Source organism: Podarcis bocagei, assembly GCF_964188305.1.
Source record: "Podarcis bocagei genome assembly, chromosome: 3".
Taxonomy (NCBI): Eukaryota; Metazoa; Chordata; class Lepidosauria; order Squamata; family Lacertidae; genus Podarcis; species Podarcis bocagei.
In genome coordinates, this window is record NC_138127.1 from 60,230,939 (window position 1) to 60,244,230 (window position 13,292).

The 13,292-nt window shown below is 47.3% G+C and overlaps 1 protein-coding gene across 1 annotated transcript in view; it reads right to left on the reverse strand.

Annotated features, from left to right (window-relative positions):
* Positions 1-10,279, reverse strand: part of THBS2 (thrombospondin 2) — a 52,378-nt gene extending 42,099 nt beyond the window's left edge. Inside the window, exons 1-4 of the mRNA XM_081188198.1 lie at positions 9,943-10,279; positions 7,496-7,570; positions 5,523-6,079; positions 1,668-1,752 (exon numbers count right to left, since the gene is read on the reverse strand). Coding sequence (XP_081044324.1) covers positions 1,668-1,752; positions 5,523-6,079; positions 7,496-7,570; positions 9,943-9,949 — 724 coding nt within the window. The 5' untranslated portion in view covers positions 9,950-10,279. The remainder of the gene's footprint in view (positions 1-1,667; positions 1,753-5,522; positions 6,080-7,495; positions 7,571-9,942) is intronic.
* Between the last annotated feature and the right edge of the window lie 3,013 nt (positions 10,280-13,292).

The window sequence follows — 13,292 nt, forward strand, 5'->3', positions numbered from 1 at the left end:
CACCCCACTCAGCGACCATCCCACCCCAACCCAAAATAAAACAAAACAAAATAAAAATGCATGGATAAAAAACCACCATTTCTGGTGACACAACAGAGTAAAAAATAAAAACACTTTTAAAACACTTTAAAATATATAAAACGTTTAAACATTTGCTGCCGCCGCAGCAGTGTCCTTAGAGTTGTAGCGGTGGTGAGTATGGGGGCCGCCCCCAGGCCCAAGGTGGAGAATGGGATTGCAGGGGGAGCGGTCCTCCCCAAGACTCACTGGCAGAACAACAGCAGCGATGTCCCGAGGCCTCCTTGGAGCCTTATATGCTGAGGTGGAGTGTGGGGCCCGCTCCCAGGCCCAAGGTGGAGAATGGGCTTGCAGGGGGAGCGGTCCTCCCCAAGACTCACCGGCAACGCGGCAGCAGCGATGTCCCGAGGCCTCCTTGGAGCCTTATATGCTGAGGTGGAGTATGGGGCCCGCCCCCAGGCCCAAGATGGAGAATGGGCTTGCAGGGGGGGCGGTCCTCCCCAAGACTCACCGGCAAAGCGGCAGCAGCGATGTCCCGAGGCCTCCTTGGAGCCTTATATGCTGAGGTGGAGTATGGGGCCCGCCCCCAGGCCCAAGATGGAGAATGGGCTTGCAGGGGGAGCGGTCCTCCCCAAGACTCACCGGCAGAGCGGCAGCAGCGATGTCCCAAGGCCTCCTTGGGGCCTTATATGCTGAGGTGGAGTATGGGGCCCGCCCCCAGGCCCAAGATGGAGAATGGGCTTGCAGGGGGAGCGGTCCTCCCCAAGACTCACCGGCAAAGCGGCAGCAGCGATGTCCCGAGGCCTCCTTGGAGCCTTATATGCTGAGGTGGAGTATGGGGCCCGCCCCCAGGCCCAAGATGGAGAATGGGCTTGCAGGGGGAGCGGTCCTCCCCAAGACTCACCGGCAAAGCGGCAGCAGCGATGTCCCGAGGCCTCCTTGGAGCCTTATATGCTGAGGTGGAATATGGGGCCCGCCCCCAGGCCCAAGATGGAGAATGGGCTTGCAGGGGGGGCGGTCCTCCCCAAGACTCACCGGCAAAGCGGCAGCAGCGATGTCCCGAGGCCTCCTTGGAGCCTTATATGCTGAGGTGGAATATGGGGCCCGCCCCCAGGCCCAAGATGGAGAATGGGCTTGCAGGGGGAGCGGTCCTCCCCAAGGCTCACCGGCAAAGCGGCAGCAGCGATGTCCCGAGGCCTCCTTGGAGCCTTATATGCTGAGGTGGAGTATGGGGCCCGCCCCCAGGCCCAAGGTGGAGAGTGGGCTTGCAGGGGGAGCGGTCCTCCCCAAGACTCACCGGCAGAGCGGCAGCAGCGATGTCCCAAGGCCTCCTTGGAGCCTTATATGCTGAGGTGGAGTATGGGGCCCGCCCCCAGGCCCAAGATGGAGAATGGGCTTGCAGGGGGAGCGGTCCTCCCCAAGACTCACCGGCAGAGCGGCAACATGACTGGTTGTCCCCCCAGTTGGTGAAGCTCATCTGACAGCAGCATGAAACTGAGCCTTTGCAGAACTCTCTGTCAATACAGATTTTAATTGGTTTCTTCATCCCGCCTAATATTGGAAGGAGCCAATAAAAACTGATGGTATGTGTGGCCACTCCCTCAAATTACTGTGAGCAATAAGAACAAGACTTTTTTTCCCCTTCTTACCTGACTGGCTCCTCTGGCATCCTTTACTGCGCAAGACATCCTCTATTGATGTTCCAAAAACTAGATGAATATTTTGGAGGAGACCCTGCAAAGAAGACACACACACACAAAATGTTTGTATCATTTAAGGTAACAGCAGATCATTAGTCTACTTCCTGCCTCCTTCAGAACTTCTTCAACCTTGACTGAATTGAATCCTGCATAAATTGTTCGTTTATTTTATTCATTTAAATACCATATATTCCACCTTTCTTCAACAGACCTCAGGGCTTATCACCACATAATTAAACAGAGAAATGAAGAAGAAGAAAAAGTCCTGCACAACAACCAATCAAATGCTGTCATCAAAACAGGTCAGATATCATATTACCCACAGGCCTGGCAGAAGAAAAAGGATTCTAGCTGGCAATGAAAACCATGGTGCCAGCTACACGTTCCAAAGTCAGGATGCCTTTGCTGAAAAGACCCTCTTTGCTGAAAAGACTATGAACCTCCCTTAAATATAATTCTACTAACAGGGCTGCCACAGACAACCTTAAACCTTGCATTTTTTTCAGGTAGATGTGTCCAAAGTCAGATAGGGATTTTTACAACAAGTCTAAAACCATGAATTTGTCCCAGTGTCTAATCAGCAACCAGTGCAAGTGTTTAAGAACAACTGTAACATGAACTCACACAGACACCTCAACAATCTGGCTGCAGCGTTTTCAACTAGTTTCAGTATTTGGAACATCTTCAAGGGCAGCCCCACATACAGTGAATTACAGGAATCCAAACAGGAGGTTACTAGACTAGAGCATGGGTTCCTATGGCCAGAAAATCCCTGTCCAGGAAGAGCCATAGCTGGTGAAGTAGTCATAGCTGGAAAAAAGCATTCCTTGTCACTGTGATCACCTGGAACTCAAGTTTCAGAGTTGAATCCAATACTTCCCTCAGACTTTGCACCTGGTCCTTCAGAGTGAATGCAACCCCCTACAGAACAGGCCACCTTCCTAATTGCTGAACCTGGGAGCTTTCTGTCTTGTCAGAATTCAGCTTCAGTTTGTTGGCCCTCATCCAACCTAGTGCTGTCTTCAGACACTGGTCAAGCATCTTCACAGCTTCTTCTGAGACCAATGCCAAGGAGAAACCTGTCATCTGCATAGTGATGACACTTTCCTTCAAATCTTCTAATGACTGCTTTGAAAAGTTTCGTATAGATCCCTAATGCTAATAGTAATATCTGAAACCAGAGAAACCACTAAAAAACCCTACCTCCTACTCCCAACTCACAGAGTCAGTTCAGGAGGATACTATGGTCACAAGCCATTTTGAGATTTGAGGAGCATCAATATGGTTGTACTCCCCTTGTCCTGACATTCCATAATGGAATTGGGTCAAGATAAGCAGCTTCCTCCAAGCACACCTGCAGTTGCTAAGCCTCCACCCTCTCCAGCAACTTGTCCAAAATCAGGATAGTTGCTACTAGGTGACAGTTGTGTCTTTAGGGTCCAAGGGGGGTCTTTTGGAAAGGGGATGTATTGGCCAAACACTCAAATTCCTTATCCATATTCCCATGTCTCAATAACTGAACCTGATCCCAAACCAGCCAAGACAGTGCTCTAGATGCCTCCACCAGATTGCATTAACAGTGGTGTCAAGGTCAGAACAAATATGTGTGACTTTGCCTTCAAAGTGCTTTGCAACTTTTCAAGGTAGGTTTACAAGGGCTCCAAAAGCTCCACCACCCAGAAAAGCTCTGCTGGACAGTACTCGAGGGCACAATCCCCCAGAGCATTCCGGATTCCATCAGATTCCTCCAGTCTTCAAGCACAGACAATCCAAATAGGTCCTCCATCTCTCCATAGGGGCACAGTGACCACATATCCGAATTGCAAGAATAAATACTATTGTTTGTAGCTAATATGTTGGTTCAGGGCAGTAATTTCTCAGCATGGGAGAAAATATTCCACCAGCTCTCTTGCTAATGCACTGCCAGAAGTTCTAATTGTCAGTTTCCACAGCCACTCTGGGCAGCTTACAACACATAAAAAATTGAAAAACACCAGACATGGGCCTCCTCAATCCTCTTAAGAAGATGACACCTTTGCTCCAGCCAAACCAAAGGCAATAAATGAAGAACAAACCTTGTTTACAACTCATGATTTGCCTGAAGTGAGACAAACCATGAGCCCAGATTTGAATGCAATGCTATGCCAAACTTTGACTTAGTCCTGAGTAACACAGCAGCAGTAGAACTGGAGGAGTGCAACGGTCATGACTTTTGCTGTGGGAACCCATATGGATTGGCTTAATGTCACATGCAAACCAAATCCCAGCGTTCAGCAGCCAATGAGCCACCACAGAGCTTTCAGTAAAAGCACTCCAAACCATCCAGCTGAACTCTGGTTAATTCAGGTGAGCAGTGGAGGTTGGCATGTTAGGACAAAGTAGCCACTGCCCCGTCAACTTCAGCCAGCCCTCACCTGTTTGTTTGCTTCCTTCCTTACATCCAGGCCATGGGATGGCACTGCCTGTCAGCCTCCTCCCACTGCCCCTCAGTGTTGGCCTTGGAAAATTTCTTCAGGGAAAAAGCAAAGGAGAGGAACACAACCAGAATTTGCTGGCTCCATCTGTCATTGGTTCCACCTTGCCATCCCAATGAACACTAGCCTCTACTGCATGTGGTTAAGTTAATTCTTTAGCCATCAGAAAGTGGAGCTCTTGGCTCATGCTCTGAGGAATCATCCAGTTGAAGGAAAAGCAAAGGTAGCATTCTAATAGCCAACAGATAGAGTGCCCATGGTCAGGTTTATTTTTACCTGACCATGACATTTGCCATTGAGGCCAGAACAAGATGCAGTGCAGAACAATGGTTTCCTACCAAAAACAGCAACCCCATGTCTCCCTCCTCTCCTCATAAGTGTAGCAAACAAAATGTGTGGCTGATATTATTCAGTCATTCCCCCATCCTACCCCAGACATGACAGCCAGTGTGGTGTAGATGTTAGAGCAGCATATCTTAACAGAAGCTGCCAGTGCAATTCTATACATTTCTCCTCAGGAGCAAGCCTCACTGACTTTAATGGAGCTTACTCCCTGGTAAGTGTGTAGAGGACTGAAGCCTATATGGCCTCCATGCTGCCAATCTACAACTCTTGGTAGACATTCAGAGGTTTGGATATAGCAAGTGGGCCAAAAAGTGTCAGGGTTTTAGACAGCTCCTTCTCCCATCTTGGAGTGGCTTCTGGACAAACAGCTGAAGAGACTTGTTGCATAGTGCTCACCCACCTTTATGGAAAACATCTCCATTTTCACTTCTGTGACCTTGGCACAGAGCGAAGATGAATCAAACAGAGATACCCCTTCCTCACTTGGGGCAAATATTCCTGAATCCATTTACAATTAGACTAAGTATGTGTGAAGAGTTGTCAGAAAGAGAACAGAACTGTCATTGCACCAAAGTCAAGGGAGAAGCTGGTTCTCCAAAAGTGCCAATTGAATCCCCTCTAATTCTGGCCTAAGAGTTTACATTGTTAAGCATACATAAGGCAAACTAAACAGGATCCAGGACCAGCACAAGACATTCTGCTGTCTGAGGCAGAGCAGCCACCATTTCACCACCTTCTTCCCGTGCCCACAGATTTATCCCTCCGCTGCACAAATTTGCCACCCTTCCCATTGCACAGTCCAAGACAAAAGTCTCAGTAGGGCTACTATGTGGGCTGCCTTCTGTCAGGATCTCATTATAAGGCTGCAGTCTTATTCACACCAACCTCGGAGGAAGCCTCACTAACTTCATTACAACCCCTGGGTAGATATGCATAGGGATTGAACTGCACGTCATTGACCTCACGGGTGTTGTAGGTTACCTACCCGAAAGTGAGTTTCTCTGGCAGATCCTTTTGTCACATACATTCTACTTTTCTCTGCTTTCAGGTTTTCATAGAAAGGCTCCTCCAGGCTCACACTGTCAATGAGGTCGCAACCAACATAGAGACTGTAGTTTTCCCCGGCTACTTGTACTGTGATGTTCTTCCATAGTGAATCGGCTAGGTCCACGTCTTCCAAAAGATACTTCTTCCGAAAGCCATCTACCCAATAGGAAAGTTCGAGTGAATTTTCTCGGCCATTGGAAACAATCTCAAACTGGCGCTGAGTGGTGCCAGGACCTTCCAGTGCCAAGAGGGTGCCCCTGGCCAGCCTATCCTGCCTGAAGGTGGCTACAAGAAGGAAGCCCTCATTTCGCTGGATCAGTTTAATAATCTGCTTTAATTTCTCCGAGTTAACCGGAGGTATGTGATCAAACCGGATGAAGCGGTATGCTGGGAGACTGGAATGATTGCCCCGAAATACTTTTGCTCCAATTGTCTTCCTGTTTATGTTGCTTATTTGCAGCAAGTCAAAAGTGGACTCATCCTCTTGGCCGTCATCTGCAAAGGCAACAACATGAAGGAACATGATTAACAAAGAAATGTAAGGCATGGGGTTATCTCATTCACCCTCACTTTATGAGGCACGCCACAGATACTCCAGTTTTCACAGATGGAGTAAACTTAAGTTAATTTGTTCAAGGCCAGCCAGCTAAATGGAAATGGACACTCGAGTCTCCCTGATCAAAATCCAACACACTTCCAATGAGCCACACTGACTTAAATGATGAAGAAAATGATCTGATGCTTAGGGTGGGTACATGCTCAGGGAACCATCAAACATTATAGAGAAACAGTAGTAGGAGTCCATGCAATTGAGTGATCAGTCAAACTTGGCAGTCCACCTAGCCTGACAGTCCTCTTAAGGGTCTTGTAGAAGATTCTCTCCTAGGAGATTGAACCATGGACCACATATAGGCAATCTTACGACTCCTACCATTGAAGCCCCCATCCAATTGGGATGCTGGCAATCTGAAAATGGTGGCTCTTATGTGTCTTTCGCTATTACTTCTTCTAATGGGATGTGAATAATGGCTGTTCATTTGGCACAAAACACCAAATTCAGTGACTCCATCTACTTGGTACTGCTTCTTGGAAAATGTGTGGAAAATATCCTTCATGAAACTGAATGGCTTAGATCCAGAGATGCCTTGCTCAAGTTGAAATATACATTTCTACTTGTGCATGACTGCCCCAACAAATTCTCCTAATTTCGATGTGTTGTTGCAGACTCCCAGATCCCATCATGTGCCTCAACTCTCAGGATTGATTATGGGGGGCAGAGGTGATACAATAGAGTGGGCAAGAGGGGTGCAGGAAACCCTACTGTAGGTGGAAGGGAGCCAGGAAACCCCACTGGCTGTGTAGAATTCTTCTCTGGATCCAGTCCAACAAAATTTCAAATCAAACTGTCTGCAAATATCCAAAGTGAGAACCTGGATGCCATATATAAGCTGCTCTGAATTTTCTTAGGGAATAGTAGGCTATCAATGCAACAAACAATAATAACAAAGCATTTTTTTTTGTAGTTTTTCAGCTTGCTAGCTGAATCCTAATTTCCAACAAGGAGAACCAAAATATAAATACATTTTAGCCAACTGAGTAGTTGGTGCTCTAAAAGGGGGAGGTCTTTACACCACAAATTAATTTGACCAATTGCTGCCAACCCTCAATTTGATCTACATACATATCCCTCCAATTTCCTTGATGCATTTATAGTAAGGTATATTATCTATGCAGGCTAGTTTCATATTTCAGGTATGCCATGGAAAGAAATAATTGAGCAATTATTCTCAAGACCAAGCCAAGTGAGAGAGCAGAAGCCAAGCTCCTTTTAAGTATCAGGCTATGGTTGCCAGAGCTTTAGTCCACTCTGGAAATACTTGGCCTCAATGCTACAGATATTTAAAGACCTACCTTGAGCCTCTGAGGAAATCCACAAAGCTAGCAAGATCGTCAGCCACAACAGCCAGCTCCTGTCCTGCATAATGCCTATGAACAAAGCAAGATGTGCACATTGTTGATACTTTTGTCTGTTTTTAAATTTCCCCATGTCTCCCACAAGCTTACAACAGAAACAACTATTTTGAAAGCAAATGTTGGTTCTGTCAGATGCTATTTTATTGTTTATGTCACCTATTTCTAAATCGTCCTTCATCAATTAATTGCCATTCTATATTTATGTTTCGCTGTTGTATTTTTTTACTTGCAAACCACTCAGAAAGCTTTCACTGTTGTGTGGTAGACAAAGATTAAAAATCAACCCGTCATTGGGGCATTTTTTATGAATCCTGGTATACCCTGCAAACAGGACATTTATTACTTCTGACAATGCCTCTATGTGTGTGAGAACCCAGATGCTTGATCCTGACTTGATTATGATAACATTAGTGAAAGCACACGCTTTAAATGCACGGGGAGGGGAAGGGGGGAGGCTCAAGTGTTTAATATCCTTCCTAATAAATTCAAGGAAATATATATGATACAACCAGAATTGTCTTCAAAAGTTTTCCATGAGACGTCTGGGCTCTCAGATAGTCTACCAGTTATTGCATCTCTTAAATCCACTTTTGGCAAGCCGTAGAGCTACATTCTTGAAAGATAATGGTATTTCCAGCAGCATTTCACATGTAATTTAACTTATACATTAAGCTACAATAGCAAATTCCAGTCTCTCCCTGTCTCAGTCACACTCATTCACACATACATACTCTCTTACTGCTGGAAAGACAGAGACAGCCTGCTTCTCTAAATCAATTGTGTTACATCAGGATGAAATGATGGTGCATCTCCAATCCAATCTGCACTCCAAACTCCAGTTACCTGGGAGTAAACCTCATTGTATTTGGCAGCATTTACTTCTGAGTAGACACTATTAGAACTGCAGCCCAGATCTTAGAAAAGTCAGTGGGATTTACTTCTGAGTAAACAAGCACAGGAATGGGCTACACATCTGTCCTGTGTCTGAATGGACTCAGGAGAGTAGACCTAGCCCTCTGCCAGATACTTTTCTTGATGATTTCTATAACCCAAACTTCTTGAAGAGATGCAAATTTAAATCTCACGACCTGCCCTAGCCAAAATTATAGGTTTGCAGCTGCAATCCAGAGTAGATTCACTAGGTGTCCCATTGAACTAGGTGGAATTTGTTTCTGGGTAGATCTCCCCCATCCACAGCTTGCATCATTATTTGCTGCACTTTCCCAAAGAAGACACCAAAACTGGGTATTTTTGTTCAAGGTGAATATTTCCAGAAGTGGGGTTGTGCACATAATTAATTCCTCTGCTTAATTATGGTTGGATTGTACGGGCTACGGGCTACAAGGATCGCGCCGTACTTTGAAGTCACCTTATCAACCCATGCCCTTATCATAAGAAAATCAGTGCCATCCCTAGACACAGAAAGTCTACACTGATGCTATATAGAGTGACAAAGACCAGTTTCCCCTTAGGAAGCTCTGCTGTCCTGCTTGAACTCCAGTGAAAAGAAAGAGTTCCCATCACTCTCACAGGGGTTTGTACATGAGAACTGCCCCAAAGGAGTCGCTGCATCTTAGCCTTGAACATTTTTTCTGGAAGCTATCTAGGGTTGCACCATACAATGCACTAGATATTGATCAGACTATGCATTGAACCCTGTCCTGTCAAGCTGCTGTGAGCATTTACTTTTGTGTGTGTGTTCCCAGCTGCCATTCCTGACAACGGGGCTTGCACAGGAAAACTTCCCAGTGGTGGATGGTGCCCTTTCTTCATCCTAAATATCTAGTCCCTTTTTGAGCCCAGTCAAAAAAAAAGCTTTCTTTACAAGGAAGAATTAGGGAATGAATGGGGGGAAATCGGAGAAACTGCCCAAGGAAAGGGGTTGAAAAGACAGGAATTGGGTCCAGTGCAATCTTAATCGTCCCATTCTATTGAATGGCATTCCCATACGATTTACTCAGAACAGACGCACTGAAATTCACATGTTTGAGTTAGGTCCATTCATTTCAACGAGCCTACGCTGAATAAAATTTAGTTGCATACCACCCGCTGAATTCAATGGCCCTTAGTCCCAGGTAAACGGAGTTAGGATTGCAGCCTTAGGCTCCGGTCCTAGGCACCCTTCTAGGTTGGAAAACTGCATACATAGGATGCTTGCACTTAATCTCCTTTGAAATCAACGGGATTTAGATCCTGCGATCGCGCCCCCTTGATTTGGCTCCAGCCCCTTTTCTTCATTATTAAGACGACCCTAGGGAGCAAGTCTCCTTTCACTCCTTGGAGGTGGTGCTGCCGGGGTCTTTCGGGGGCGTCCCTGTGTTGACCCCCACCCATCCACCCACAATCCGGCTCCAACCTGTCCCCACTGGTCCGTGGGTCGTTACCTGGCATGCAAGTCCCCCGCGATGCTCTTGAGAGCTGCCGCTTCCCAATGCAACTCCAAGCAGGCGGCGAGTTCCCAAAGTCCCGTGGCGAGAGCGCGAAGCCAACTCAGCTCCCTGCAAGGGCAAGTCCTCGGCCGGGGAGGGGCGCGCAAAAAAACCCGCTTCGCCTCTTAGCCGGGCTGCCTTTCAAAGCGGCGCTCGGCTCGCCTGCTTTATATAGGCTCCTCTCGCATGCGAGGCCTGTCAATCAGCCAGCGGAGGAAACGCTCTTGGAAGGCGTCCCTCCGCGGCAATGACATAATTCCCCATTCCGAGCGGACAATTTGCTCGCTCGCCTACCTGGAAGGCGATCCCACATCCAGCCACATCCTGAACCACAAGAATCCCCCCCCCCCCCAATTTGGCAGCTCTTCGTCTGGGGAAGGGGAGGAGCGAGAGGGAGAAAGGAATGAGGCATGGTCACACCTCCTCCCCATTCCTAAACACTTGGGAGGAATTTGGGTGTTTGGGGTTTTTTGCCTTTGTTTTCACCCAGCGATTTGATGATCCCGTTGGATTTCCTGGTGGGACAAAACGGGTCCAGATTCTGGATGGCCGCTTGGAGAAGAAGCAAAGGATGAATGCTGAGGAACAGAGCGTTACAAAGTAATAATAATAATTTTATTATTTATACTCCGCCCATTTAGCTGGGTTTCCCCAGCTACTCTTCACCCAAAGCTGAAGAAGTGCATTGCAGGCCAACTCCCCATCCCTACTTCTTGGTGTAGAAAATTTTATGCATTTATTGCATTTTTAATCCCACCTTTTCCCCCTTCACGTTGCTCCAGGTGGCATACGTGGTTCTCCTCAGTTAAACCTGTGAGATAGGTCAGGCTGAGAAGCAGCAAGTTTCATGGCTGGGTGGGGATTTGAACCCTAGTCTTCCAGGTCTCATTCCAGCACACTAACCACTGCAATTTACTGGCTCTCCACACAGAAGCTACAGCAGCTTGTGCCAACGTAGTGCCCTCAAGATGGGGCAAGTGGGAGTTGTAGTCTAAAAACTCTGGAGGGCACCAGGTTGGCACAGATGGATTGAGCATTCCCAAATCCTTACAGATGGCTGCCCAGCCTTTGCTGGAAGATCTCCAGCGAGGAAGAGCTTTACATTCTTCTGCCACACAGCTGCACACAGGAAGTGGGAAGAAATCCTCCAAGGGCACATGACCAAGCACAGCTTCCTTACCTCCACTCCCACCCCAGGAGGAGAGAGAGTCAGTCTCAGGATATTATTATTATTATTATTATTATTATTATTATTATTATTATTATTATTATTATTATATTTGTAGCCCGCACATCTGGCTGGGTTTCCCCAGTCACTCTGGGCAGCTTATAGCATATTTTTAAAACATAATAAAAATATCAGACAATAACCTCCCAATACAGGGCTGTCTTCAGATGTCTTCTAAAAGTTGTGTAATTCTTTATCTCCTTAACATCTGAAGGGAGGGTGTTTCACAGGGCAGGTGCCACTACCAAGAAGGCCCTCTGCCTGATTCCCTGTAACCTCACTTCTCACAGTGAGGGAGGAGGACCACAGTGTCTGGGTTGAACGATGGAGGTGGAGATGCTCCTTGAGGTATACTGGGCCAAAGCCATTTAGGGCTTAAAACAGGCATAGGCAAACTCGGCCCTCCAGATGTTTTGGGACTACAGCTCCCATCATCCCTAGCTAACAGGACCAGTGGTCAGGGACAGGGACGCGGACTTATAAAAAATATTGGGGGGCCCGGGAAAGCTCATGAATAATAAATAAGCTCATGAATATGCAAATAAAGTGGCGCCGCCTCCTCGTGAGCGAATAGGGGAGAGCGTGCTGCGCCTATTAATCAGCTCCGAAGGAAATTGGGTGGAGCTTTTGCTCGGGAGGGAGGGCAGGAGGCATGCAGCCCGACCCTGTGCATTTTGGGCTGGGGGAGGGGCGGCGATGGCGCTCTGCTGGAGGGGCACCAGAGATTATTGGGGGGGCAGAGCCCCCCCAAACGAATTTTTGAGGGGGCTCGGGCCCCCTCAAGCCCCATGGAGTCGGCGCCTATGGTCAGGGATGATGGGAGCTATAGTCCCAAAACATCTGGAGGACCGAGTTTGCCTATGCCTGGTTTAAAAGGTCAGCACCAACACTTTGAATTGTGCTCGGAAATGTACTGGGAACCAGTGAAGATCCTTGAGGACCGGTGTTATATGGTCCCGGTGTCTGCTCCCAGTCTCCAGTCTAGCTGCCACATTCTGGATTAGTTGTAGTTTCCAAGTCACCTTCGAAGGTAGCGCATTGCAGTTGTCCAAGCGGGAGAAAACCAATGCATGTACCATTCTGGCAAGACAGAGTGGTCATCTTTCTAAGTCCTTTCTTTGCATATAGGAAAGACTAAGTTAGGTCAGTACTTGTTCTTGAAGAACAGCTGTCTACCTGAGCCCTGCAGTCATCAACTGTACAAAGGTGATGCTGGTGGGTGCAGGATGGGGGAGTGCAGGATGGGGGAAGAACATCAGATTGATGCTAGACATTACTGTAGGATTCAGTGAGTTCATCCTGTTCACACAAGGACCTTCCACTTGTACTGGCTGCCCATCTACTCCTGAACCAAGTTTAAGGTCCAGGACCATTTTGCTGGATACAGCCCAGTGACTTCTACCTCTCTGTTCTCTGCTTTTGATGCTCATTTTATGTAGTGTTTGTTAATAATAAAAATGTTTTTTTAAAATAATAATAATAATAATAAAGTTCCCAGGATGGACAGGCATTTCCACACGCCGTTTACAAAATTGTCCACACTGACTGGCAGCAGCTCTCCAATGTTTCAGACACAAGAGACATTCCCAGCATTACCTGGAGATGCCAGGGATTGAACCTGTGACCTCCATGCGAATGTTCCATCACTGAGCTACGGTCCTTCCCCAGTCACCCATACAAGTGCGGTACGAAGGAGCCTTTGGACAGGATGATGCAGCCAGCCACCTTTTTATTTACAACTGAACATGAGGAGGAGAGATTCAGAAGCAAGTGCAGAGGTAGATATTATATATCCATTGCAGGGAGAGAGAGAGAGAGAGAGAGAGAAGGGGCTGGACTAGATGGCCCTTGGGGTCCCTTCCAACTCTGCAATTCTATGAGTCCCAATCAATATCAGTCTTCTCCCCCCAGAAAGCTCTTAGCAACACACACTAGTCCGGCAAAGCTACTGTTCCAGCAGAGAGACGTGCAGAGACCTCCATGCTGGCAGGTGGATGTGATTGACGGGACATTACACACGCTTGGAACAAGGACCTTCTTGTTAAGACCTAAGAGTGCTACTTGTCTCTAACTCTGA